The sequence below is a fragment of the Galleria mellonella genome, unplaced genomic scaffold (assembly GCF_026898425.1).
Source record: "Galleria mellonella isolate WM207_F2 unplaced genomic scaffold, CSIRO_AGI_GalMel_v1 utg99, whole genome shotgun sequence".
Taxonomy (NCBI): Eukaryota; Metazoa; Arthropoda; class Insecta; order Lepidoptera; family Pyralidae; genus Galleria; species Galleria mellonella.
Window position 1 is genome coordinate 2083084 of NW_026442184.1, and position 12943 is coordinate 2096026.

The 12943-nt window shown below is 36.3% G+C and overlaps 2 protein-coding genes across 3 annotated transcripts in view; one reads left to right on the top strand and one right to left on the bottom strand.

The window, feature by feature from the left end:
- The first annotated feature begins 1142 nt into the window (after positions 1 to 1142).
- LOC116413439 (uncharacterized) lies at positions 1143 to 3716 on the top strand. The gene is made up of 2 exons (XM_031912649.2): positions 1143 to 1230; positions 3026 to 3716. The coding sequence occupies exons 1-2, from the start codon at positions 1194 to 1196 to the stop codon at positions 3679 to 3681; spliced, it is 693 nt and encodes a 230-aa protein (XP_031768509.2). The 5' UTR covers positions 1143 to 1193; the 3' UTR covers positions 3682 to 3716.
- A 2209-nt stretch (positions 3717 to 5925) lies between these two features.
- LOC113521483 (lysophosphatidylcholine acyltransferase) overlaps positions 5926 to 12943 on the bottom strand; it is a 62577-nt gene continuing 55559 nt past the window's right edge. For both annotated transcript variants that reach the window (XM_052902979.1, XM_052902978.1), the window contains exons 8-11: positions 11782 to 11926; positions 11028 to 11129; positions 9935 to 10076; positions 5926 to 9396 (exon numbers count right to left, since the gene is read on the bottom strand). In XM_052902979.1, the coding sequence (XP_052758939.1) occupies positions 9308 to 9396; positions 9935 to 10076; positions 11028 to 11129; positions 11782 to 11926 (478 nt within the window). In that variant the 3' untranslated portion in view covers positions 5926 to 9307. The remainder of the gene's footprint in view (positions 9397 to 9934; positions 10077 to 11027; positions 11130 to 11781; positions 11927 to 12943) is intronic.

Sequence of the window (12943 nt, forward strand, 5' to 3'; positions counted from 1 at the left end):
TACATTGGCCCACTCCTATTCCTTTCTTTTCGGTTTGAAAGATTTATTTCTTTATTTATTTAATTCTTTATTGTACACACCAGTTATAAGAATATGACAGAGGTAATCAAATGTACAAAGGCGAGCTTAACTCTAAAAGAGTTCTCTTTCAGCAACACCCAATATGGAAAGGATCATTAACGTCAGCGGGTAGAGCGATGTACAATACCCTATATAATATACCTTACACATAAAAATAAATAAATATGTGTTCATAAAGTTTTAAATTAAAGTATAAACTATCTGTGTACCAAATTTCATTCAAATGAGTTAAAGAGTTTTTGCGTAAAAAAGTAACAAACAAAATATCAGATTTATGATAATAACTTCTAATGCTTTCACGCTCTTGTAACTTGACAATACCAGGCTATATAATTACGAATACAAAATCATTGAATCTGTGATAAATAGCACTTTATAACACAATATTTAATAATCCGAATTGTGATGTTTGTAACACATTGGATGATGTTCAGCATATGATATCCGAATGTACGAAATACAAAACACAAAGGGAAGTATTGATACAGAAATATACTCTCAATAGATAGGAGATTGGTTTATTTTCAAATATACTCGCAGAACCACATTCCGGAATGGCAAAATCTTTAATTACTATATTTCTGTATCAATAATTCCCTTTATCAAATAGACTACTAAGATATTATGTATTATTTATTTATGTATTAATGCTTCAAGTATGTGAGGTATTTTTTTAAACTTAGGGTACTATGAGGCTGACATATCCTTATAGGATAAAAGCGTCTAAATAAAAAAGCTAAAAAATATATACTGTTACCAATCTTTTTTTTATGTAACTTACAATTGCAAACAAACTGACGGCCCACCTGATGAAAAGTGGTAACCGTCGCCTATAGACATGAGCAGTACCATGGACATAAAAGAGTATACTGTTTCGCTCATGATACCCCCATACGTTGACATTCCTGAGAACTAAGATGTTATACTTCTCTCTCAACCAAACGCAATATTAAAACATAAGTATTTACAGATTCAATTAAGTACTTTATTAATTCAATTTGTTACCTCTATAAAACATATACGAGAGTGTAATTATTTGATAAAACATCGAAGTACGTTGAATAAATTATACGCGTAACCCTTTACTTGACAGCTGAGTGAGGAAGGAACAAATGAGTACCAATATGTTACTACCATCACTAATCTTCTGTGAGTATACATCATCATATTAACCAGAGGGAGACTTTGTACAATAGTCGATTGCTTGGGTACCTCTGTCCCATTCGTGTTTCTACCGTGAAGCAGTTGTGTTTGCATGACTGTGTTTCGGTTTGAAGGGTGGGATATGGCGTGAATTTACTAGGTACAGAGGAATAACACCTGAGTCCTCAGGAATGGCAACACATGGGGGGTACTATGGGCGAAACAGTATACTCTGTTATGTCCATAGTACTACTCATGTCTATAGGCGACGGTTACCACTTTCCATCAGGTGGGCCGTCAGCTTGTTTGCCATTCTAAATTGTATAAAAAAAAATCATATCAGCCATTCACTGGCCACTGCTGGACAAAGGTCTCACCCATAAGGGGTTTGGCCAGTAGTTGCCCTTTGCAAGCGGTTTGACAACCGTAGTTTGTAATGGATGATAATGAAATGGTAGCCTCTCCCGTGCTAACGGTATACGCTGGCGGGCCACCAGTGAGGGATGATAGGTGAGAATGAAAAGGCAAGTCAGTTAGCCCACAATAAAGAATACACCTGGAATTCAGCACGATGGTTTCCAGGGAGGGACTATGTGGAGATCGACCTGACAGGGTATATTGCTAGCAATGGGACTGGCAGTTCGCAAAACTCACAATCCCTTCCCCCCTGGCAACCGCAGTTAGGCTCTGATATTTTAACATTTGCTGCTTATCCCTCGACCATTAAGTTCCCTTAGTCGACTCTTATGACACCCACGAGAAAGGAAGGAGTGGCCCATTCTAAGCCGGGACCGAACGGCTTTCTAAATACATATTACATATATAAGATATACTATATTTTAAGAGAAGGAGACTTTGTACAAAAGTCGATTGCTTGGGTACCTCTGTCTCATTCGTGTTTCTACCGTGAAGCAGTTGTGTTTGTATGACTGTCTTTCGGTTTGAAGGGTGGGATATGGCGTGAATTTACTAGGTACAGAGGAATAACACCTGAGTCCTCAGGAATGGCAACGCATGGGGGGTATCATGGGCGAAACAGTATACTCTGTTATGTTCATGGTACTGCTCATATCTATAGGCGACGGTTACCACTTTCCATCAGGTGGGCCTTCAGCTTGTTTGCCATTCTAAGTTGTATTAAAAAAAAATTACATACTAGAGTCAATACCTACATCTATCTTTAAAATTAATATTTTGATTTAATAGTTTCAGCAAAGTATTATTCTATAATTGTTAAAATATATATATTTTAACGATCAAGGGATGGACAACAGCGTCCCTCTTTAAACATCTCCAAAGCCTAACTGTGCTTGCCAACCCGCCTGGCAAGCGTCTTAATTACTGATAAAACCCCCTTTATGGGAAAGCCTATGTTCAACAGTGGACAATGATAACAATGTTGATGATGATGAAGCACAGATTCTTCACAGCAAAAACATGAGTGTGACAGAAAATCTATACTTATAAATAAATCTATAGAGATGTCAATTCTGTACATGAAATATATTTCCAAAATAACTATCAGGGGGTGATTAGTGACCCATACTGATGCCAAAAATGCAATCAGTAAATTTTTTTCTATCTGTCTGTATGTTCGTTATAGAAACTAAAACTTGGTACAATTATTCTTTATACTCCTGGGCAGGTTATAGTATACTTTTCATCACGCTACGATCAATAGGTGCAGAGCAGTGAAGGGAAATGTTAAAAATGTCCACCCGTGCGATGCCGGGACGGGCCGCTAGTAAGGAATATGTCTTTTAAAATTTTTTGCTAATTTAACATCACTAATATTTCGCAGCGCTCACACTTGCCAATGCCCAAGCAACACATGTAGTTCCACTTGCAAAAGAGTTAGATGAAATACTTACTAGAGTATTAAACCGTCCAGAGTTTGAGAGCTCAGTTTTTAGTTATTTATTTGGAAACCACACTGAACCACCTAACGATATAAATATACAGCACTTGGATATTAGCATATTGGACTTGGAGAGCATCCGAAAGATTATAAACACCGTTGAGAAGTCTTATTATGCGAATGAGACATACCGCCGGCGTGAATTGCTTACACAGAACGAAGTCTTCGTAGCAAAGGCCTTCGATCTTATGAAACAAGCCATATATTCGACGAGATATCGCATGCTGGAGACTAAACCATATAGAAATAAGTATAAAAACGATTTTGGCTACAACATTGCAATAATGTTCGGTGCATTAATGCAAATAAGGATGAAAATGGAGAATATGTACGCGACGATGGACAAATTACCTCATAAAACCCATTTCTTATGGTATTTGGTGTTGTATGAAAAAATTTTAGCTTGTTATGTAGATGTCGAGGATTTGGTGGAGAAAACATTCGTGTACCATGATAAATGGTTAACAAAAATTAAAGAGCAGAAAGCTAAGACGGCAACGCCAATACCTCCACGTCTTCAAACTCTAACCACCCAATAATGAAGATGTATCTTTGTATTAGTAGTAATCATAAGAATGATAGCCATTTTGTCTTTTTTATACAACTTAGAATAATGGCAAACAAGCTAACGACCCACCTGATGGAAAGTGGTGACCGTCGCCTATAGACATGAGCAGTATCATGGACATAACACAGTATACTGTTTCGTTCATTATACCCCCCATGCGTTGCCATTCCTGAGGACTCAGGTGTTATTTCTCTGTACTTTGTGAATTTACTGCTATATCCCACCCTTTAAACTGAACATGCAAACAGAGCTGTTTCACGGCAGAAACGCGAATGGGACAAAGGTACAAAAAAGCACACAACTGTGGTATAAAGTCTCTGAAATGTATATAATGCATAAGTAATTTTAAGGGACTTCGAAAAAGAATTTCTAAATTCTGCACATTTTTTTATGTAAGTTACACAAACCCTTAGCCGATTTTAAACCGATTTATATAATTATTTTTACTATTAATAAGGTTTAATTAATGAAGAAAAAGCGGCAGTAATGTTCAAGTTTCCTTTTCATGACAGTCATCGTCATCATCTTATCAGCCTTTAACTGTCCACTACTAAAGGTAAATCTCCCCCTTGGGAGGTTTTGCCAGCAGTTGCCACGCTTAGCAGGTGGCTTGGCAACCGCAGTCAGGGCTTTAGAATTTTTTTAAGAGAAACGTTATTTTTTCATGACAGTGCTGGTACAAAATGAAACTAAATGCTCCAGTAATATCCAATTTATTTTCTTAATGAAGCTTACATCGATATTAAATAAATAATAATAAACTACTATAACAAAGGAATGTATTTAACAACAAAACAAAGAGGTACAAACTAGGTACACCTAATCTAAAATTAAGCCACGTGAGATATCTTCAAAAATTTATTTTAAACACTTACATCACTACTGCTAAAATTTTTTTTATGTCCAATAAATTAAGTTTATTTTTATTAATCATTTAATAACATTATGCACAAGTAACAATGCGTAAGAACCTAAAATAGGTTTTTTTTATAATTTACCATAGCACGACCTAACACGGTACGATTTTTATTCTATAATTATTTTTTTAACTATAAATTTTGGAAAATTATAATATTGCATCAATATATTGTATTATATCGTAACGATATAATCACACCGTACCGTGTTGTAGTAAATTATAAAAACACCTAATAGATGTAAACCCGTATAAAACGGAAGAGTATTTTACTGACCTAATCAAAAGCTTTGTACAAATCTACGTAGCTTGATAACAAAATTTTAAAATTACGTAAATAATATATATATAGTTTAGTTTACACTTTGTTTATGTACTTTTATAAAGTATTTATTATAATAATATGCATAGCATAGGCATTCTTATGATGTATTTTGATTTAGTATTGATATTCATTGTTGACTGACATAGGAAGACAGACTTTTGCTGAAATATATTTTATGAAATAGTGTCCTTTTACTAATTGACAGGTAATAAGTAAGTTTCAGACACTATTCTTTAGTTATAAAATTTATAAAGAAACAAGAAATAACCATCTGTCATTTTTTTTACACAACTTAGAATGACGAACAAGCTGACGGCCCACCTGATGGAAAGTGATAACCGTCGCCTATAGACATGAGCAGTGCCATGGACATAAGAGAGTATACTGTTTCGCCCATGATACCCCCATGTATTGCCATTTCTGAGGACTCAGGTGTTATTCCTCTGTGCCCTGTAAATTCACGCCATATCCCACCCTTCAAACCGAAACACAGCCATTTTTTTTTCTCTTTCTCTATTAAAAGTTATACATATTATCTTTTATGACTGCCAACCAACTGAATATGAAATATCAATGCTGCCAAATTATAAATCGTACAAATTATATGAGCAATTTGTATTGTAGATATAAATTTCTCCTACATCGTATAAATAATCGCACAGTTACCTAATTTCTAGGATTGAATGTGAATTAAAGCAAATTAAAAAAACAGCCGAATTTGCTTGTAATGAAAAATTTTAAAAGAACAATTTGTCCTTTCATCATAAATTTATATCGCAAAAAGCATGGAAATGAAAATGGAAGAATCAGAATGCATTAAACATAAACTATGTATTATGGTGATTTTATATATATATATATATATATATATATATATATATATATATATATATATATATATATATATATATATATATATATATATATATATATATATATATATATATATATATATATATATATATATATATATATATATATATGTTAGATTTAAAAATATAAAAATATTTTAATTTATGAAACAAATAACAAAATCCTATAGGAAGACTTATAACTAAAACAGGAAATATTACATTTAAAATATAACAATACAAATATTCATAATTGCCTCAATTGACTTAATAAATTAGGACACTAATTATTTACATATTATATTACGAATAGTAATCTCAATTAATTAAATTAATTGCTTTTTTTAAATTTGCCATAGCACAGTATGGTATGGCATGATTTTAGCGACACGATATAATACAATAGATAAGTAAAATTAAAATTCATGGAGATACTTAATTTTTTGTGTACGTTTATGATATTATAACGAAAAATTAAAAGCTCTTATACAATTTCGTATATTTTGGTCTCTTTTTATAATAAATACCACACAATCATACAAACTGTATGGTTTTCAAACTAGGATACCCTGTGTTATGAGGAACCAACAAATATCTGGGGGTACCCAGAACACCCAGGTCCGAGCTAATTCAAAAAAGTTTGTTTTCTAAATTGCCCTGACCGGAAATTACACTTGAGAACTAATTTACGTAAAGCAACGTGCACAAAACTGTACTAGGGACATCGACGATAATTATATCGTGACGATAAAATCATACTATACCGTGGTATGCTATTGTAAATTATAAAATATTCAAATTTCCACAAATTTCAATACAAACAGTGCAGTGTTGCCTTATTCTAATAACAGAGCTTAAAATTATCACATTCCAAATGGCTTATTAAGCGCTAAAATAAATAATCCTACATACAAATTTCAATGTCGATATCAATAGTAGAAACACCATAAGTACAAAATTTTAAAATTTTATTTCACTTACCCTCTGACGATCTACTTTTCATTCGAAATCTATCAAATATGGTATATCTACACCTATACACACCATCTGAGTCTAAACTCGTTGTATTTGCTATAATATTAAACTAAATGCCTTCGATTCTAGCTACTGAAAGTAATCTATTTTACACATCATATTTATAGAAAAATAGAATATTAAAATGAGTTTATCCTTTTATGAGCTACGGTTTTACAGACAGATACACATAAAGATTCCTAACATCTCTTCGCATCGGAGTTTAACCAACCTTTTGAGATTTACACGGTTCTCTCTACTTACTCCGTAGGGGACTTAGCGTAAAGACATATGTTTGGCGAAACTCGTGACTTAAGATAATCCTTAGATAGGCTTTGCAATCGCAATAGTGTATGGCTTTAATATTTCCCAAATTTACGGCAAATTTAGTCAGCCTCCACTAAAAGAAGCGGCAAAGAAACATATCGATATAAACGTTATCGCTACCGCATACACAATAAAATGAGACAGTGACGTCCAGCGTCTTGTTCTGTATTAATAGATTGCCTGGCGAGGCTGTATAGAATTTCTTAGGTAATTTATTAACTGTCTAGATAGTGCTTATTTGTTATTTAAAATTTAAATTGCTGACAAATCCTCTTCCGTCATTCTCACAAAATCCTTTCACTGGACATGACATATAGATAGATAGATAGATAGATGACCTTTATTACCATTATTAAGAAAATAAATATTAAAACAACAAAAAGAAAAAAAAATTAATGTTGCTGGTAATAGGAGCCGCCTCAGCTGTTGCTATATATGTACAGCTCCAGTGAGATGTACCTATACACAGCGCTGATTTTCACGCGGCCCCTTAACTCCTTTACCTTTAGCATGCGTGCGGGTCGCCAATACCTATTTCTCGGATGGGAGACTCAACACGCTTACCAACAAATACATAATACATTACAACACATACATACATATTATTAGAATCAGGTGGTCTACCATGAAATGAAATTCCGAAATTTCGGGCTCAATTTCGTGTTTTTGTTCGTATCAAAATCGACCCAGTAAATGGAGCTTAACATTTCGTTCATCATAAATCCTATCCTAATAGTCCAAAGGAACGATATTTTAACATTTTTAATAATTTTAAACAGCATATATTATGTAAATTTAACATCAAATTTCTGTTTCGTTCGTCCCCGAAATTTCGGAAAATACTTCATGGTAGGCCCTCTGGTCATAAAGAAACTAGAATAGCTGAGATTCAAATCCTCGCAATACAATCGTCACCAATCATAATTGAAATAAATTCATAAAAAAAACATTTCCTTGCTAAATACGATTCCTAAATATCTCAGAGAAAATTAAACAAAATTAATATCCTGTTAGGAGATCTTTCAATTAAGTCCCATTTCATTGTAAATCCACACAATTATTTGAGTAACAAAGAAGGATCACTAACGCTTTTTTTTACAATAGACTCGTAACACTATCTGATACATTACTATACAAATCTGGGGGGAAACGGATTGTTAGTAATGGAGACTGAGAATCCCATTGCTAGCAATATACCCAACCAGGTCGACCTCCTCGCGGTTCCCCCTGGAAACTATCATGGTTAATTTTTGATGAATTTGGGCTAACTGTCCTGTTTTCATTCTCATCTATCACCCTTCACTGGTGCTCCGCCAGCGTATCCCGTTAGCGCAGGCGGGGTTACCATACCATTTTCACCCATCAAATATACAAATCTCGAATCAATATTATTACACATATTTTCATATTTCAAGTCACATTGACACTATTATAATAAAATACGAAGTTGCCATAAGAATATATACATAAATTGGTTCACATAACAAAATGGTGGCTAAAAATAATGAAAAAATATCACTAATATCCTGGCTATCAAGCTAGGATATCCCAGTATGCTGCTACAAGAATTAACTTATACTAAACTAATTTTTTTTTTTTACTAGAATAATAATTACTTATTAATAATTGTATTTTGATCATTTTAACACTTCAATGACGTTGGGGGGAAAGGGATTGTTAGCAATGGGGTTTGACAGCCCCATTGCTAGCAATATGCCTTATCAGGTCAACCTCCGCGTGGTTCCCCTGGAAACCATCGTGAACAATTCTTGTTGTATTCGTCACGATGGGCTAACTAACCTGCTTCATACTCACCTATCATCCTTCACTGATGCCCCGCCGGTGTATACCGATAGCGCGGGTGGGGTTACCATTCCATTATCGTCCATTAAAAAAAATCACTTCAAAGAAACAAAACTTGGCCGTCACTATTTGCCATGACTACGTTCACTATTTGACGTGACTAACCGTGTCGATGTAAACTAACATTTGTTACATAAATTCATTGAGTACTCAAATTGTCTTTCACATTATCAAGCACAGCACTAGTTGTCGAATACTGATCTTGATTATACTAACGTGGGAATTCTAATAGCACGTGGTCGGCACGTGGGTCGCACGTGGGGTGTACGTGGGCCGCACGTGGGCTGCACGTGGGCAACCCTCACTGACTCTTGGGTTTTTGCTGCGCCGTGTCACTGGCGAATATGAAAGACAACTCCGGTCTCTTCTGTGCGTATGATATAAACTCGTCTGTGGACAGATTGTATTAAGAAGGGTTATTTCATGTCTCCGACAACTGACAGGAAAGGTAGTCAGTTGTCTAAAAGCATTTTAAACTGTTAACTGTCCACAGCTGGACATAAACCTTTCCCCATAAGGAGAGGTTTGCCTATAGTTGCCACGCTTGGCAGGCGAATTGGCAACCGCAGTTAGGCTTTCACAAATGTTTTATGAGGAACGCTGCTGCCCATCGCTCGCCCTCCCTTTCCTCTTACGACATCCACAGGAAAAGGAGGGGTGGCCCATTCTATACCGGGGCACACACAGCAACGGCCTTATTGCTAGCAATATGTTCTATCAGGTCGACCTCTGTGCGATCTCCCTAGTAACCATTGCTGTTAATTCTTGCTGATTTCATCAAGATAGGTCAACTGACCGGACTCACCTATCCTCAATCACTGGTGTCCCGTCAATGGCCAGGTTTACCATACCATTATAACCCATTAAAAATGTAAACGACCTAAGTCATGTATTATAGCTAGACAGAAATACTACAGCGAGAGCTCACCATATGTAATGTATCCCTTCTCGTCGAAGTCGGCCTGCCGGAACACGTGGTGCGCGTCCTCCTGACACATGCCCAGGCACTTGGTCGCCAGCTCCTCGAAGTTAGCCTGGCTCACTCGCCCTATACCGCTGCTGTCGTACAGCTGAAATTATGGGTGGTCACAATGATGAATTGACTGAACAGAAATCTTGCTGCTCAACGAAGATGGCCTAGAAACTCTTGCCACTAGAGGGCGTAACTAACCTCTCACAAATGAGAAAACCAGTTTATTCTTGGTTACTCCTTGACATTTTTAAGGCTGAACCAACCCTTATGAAATTTTGTATACATAAGTATTTAGAACGGACCTTCCCTTTCCCAAATAGTATATATATTGGCCGAGATAAAATGTTTCTTATATCCTTGATATAAGATACTTTTTATCTTGGTCAATAATTATATACCTACTGATCATGCGAACAAAGTCGCAGATCATGACGTTGTGTTTTTGACGCCTTCTGTAGCACAGTGCTTTGTCGTAAACAAGATCCCGAGTTCTATTCCCTATCCTGCCAATTTCTTTACTGAATTAACTCACGTCTATAAGTCTCGAATTGTAACTCCACCTGGATTACAATTCCATTATCGTCCATTAATAATGTACTTTTGTCATACATGAAGTTAGTTTGTATGAATCCTCTTTTGTGTTTGCTCAATAAATTATTATTACTCCTTCAAATTACTTAGTGTGTTATGGAGAGCGCTATACTAGAAGTTTCTTTGCATGATAGAAACCGTAACGAGGATATCCGCAAAAGAACCAAAGTAACCGACGTAGCCCTAAGGATAAGCAAGCTGAAGTGGCAATGGGCTGGTCATAATGTCCGAAGAACCGACAACCGATGGGGGAGAAAAGTTCTTGAATGACGACCCTGTACGGGCAAATATAGTCTAGGACGACCCCCCTCCCCCCCCCCCTAGTTAGAGTGATAACCTTCAATGCATTGCAGAGAATCAGTGGATGCAAGTGGCTGTTCCTTATGGCAGTCTATGTGGGAGGCCTATGACCAGCAGTGGACAGTGACAGAGATATAATGGTAATGAAAAAATTTACCTTGAAAGCTATGCAGACGAGGTGGTGTAGGGGCGCGTGTTGCAGCGAGAGGAACGCAGCACACAGCAAGTAGTCCGACCAGCGCACCAGCCCGCTGCCTCGCTGCAGGGCACAAAGTTTTATTAATATAATTTTACCAGGCAGGGTTCGAACTAGGGAGATGGGTGTATAAGTACAACCACTTAGTGCGACAAAAATTAGAGGTGGCAATTGAAAGTGGTTATCATTAAAAAGTGTCGATCGTCCAACGTGTGTTTTTTAAGGCACTTTCTTCCACGCACTACCACTCTTTGGAATCAACTTCCAGAATCACACCTTTTAACCAATATGATATTTCTATGCACTTATACGTATGTATATATATTTATCTATTTACGTATTTATTTTTATTTATTTATTTATTCATAATTTGTGTTATGGTACCTTTTCTGCACTGGATTACCCAAATTATTTTCTCCCTAACCACACTGGGTTGGCTGGAAGGGATCTCTTTCAGAGATAAGCCCTCCCTTGCTAACAAGTTGTTAAACTAATCGCTACATGTATTGTTCAAGTGCAATAAAGAATATATTTCCGAACTGATACGATATCATAACTTTCAAGAATAAAGCATATTCCTTTTTAAAAGGCCGGCAGCACACCTGCAATGCCGTTGGTGTGGTGAGTGATCATGGGCGGCGGTAGTCACTTACCATCAGGTGAGCCGCATGTTCGTTTGCCCCCTGCGTTGTATAAAAAATCTATGTGAGTTCACCTGCTGGAATATGTCGAAGAGGCGGTGAGCGTGCGCGTGCGCAGCGGCGGGCGCGGCGAGCCGCTGCACGAACTGCTCGCGCGCCACCCACTCGCCCGCCAGCCCGCCGCACCGCGCCTGCAGCTCGGGCTGCGACTGCGACAACCTGCACAACGACAACGACCTTACATTATAACTAGTCTGAGCCTCTAGACAAATGGCAAGCGAATTCGTCGATGGAATCGACTTCGCTAACGAGTCCGTGAGTTGGAATGAGTCATCCGGCGTTGCTATCTCATTCTATCTCACGGACACGCTAGCGATGTCGATTCCATCGACGAATTCGCTTGCCACTTGTCTAGAGGCCCTGGCCATAAATACTGTTACATAAAAATTTTTCTTTTTTTTCAAGTTTTTAATTATTTTAAATTTGGAATACGTTTATTATTTTAAAAACTTCTTTCAATTTCGCGCCTTTTTATATATTTTTTCGTATTTATTATCAAATTACAATATGTAATGGTGTGTTAAAGAAAATAAAATCTTATTCAATCGCATTGATCGCCTTGCACAAAGTGGGTATGGAGCCATTGGTTATACTCCAGACACTTTTAAAGCTTGGTATCAGCCGTATCGTCGTATAACGTACTATCAACAGATACAAGACTTCCTATGTCGAAAACCAGAAAAGATTGAGACGGCCGCGTATTGTTAGAACTATAAAGACTGTTAATGCTGTTAAAGTCAGAATTCGTCGAACCCCTTGGATTGCAAATTATGGTCAGTTTTAGAGGACATGGCCTGTTCTAAACGACACGATGACATTGAGTCTCTTAGAAAACCTTTGGAGCAAGCAGTGGCGAAATTTCCCTTGGAAACAGTGCGGAAATCCATAGATTCGTGGCCAAACAGATTAAAAGCCTGTATAAAAGCCAAAGGTGATTTAGAATAGAATATTTTTTTATTTTTTTCTAAGACTTTAATAAATATGTAGGTATAATTTTTAGTAATATTACATTACTTCAAAAAAAAATGCATTTTTATTTGTAACAGAACTTATGGCTGGAGTAGGTATAAATACAGCATCAAGTCCTTAAAATGGGTCAACTTTTTGTCAACTAATTGTCAAATTAGCTGACTCATTTTTTTATCAGTATTCTACGCAAACAATGTATCTTGACTT

Coding starts and splice junctions, on each gene's coding strand:
- LOC116413439 (XM_031912649.2), top strand. CDS start 1,194: ATGAGTACCAATATGTTACTACCATCACTAATCTTCT. Junction 1,231..3,025: donor ACTACCATCACTAATCTTCT/GTGAGTATACAT, acceptor AATATTTCGCAG/CGCTCACACTTGCCAATGCC.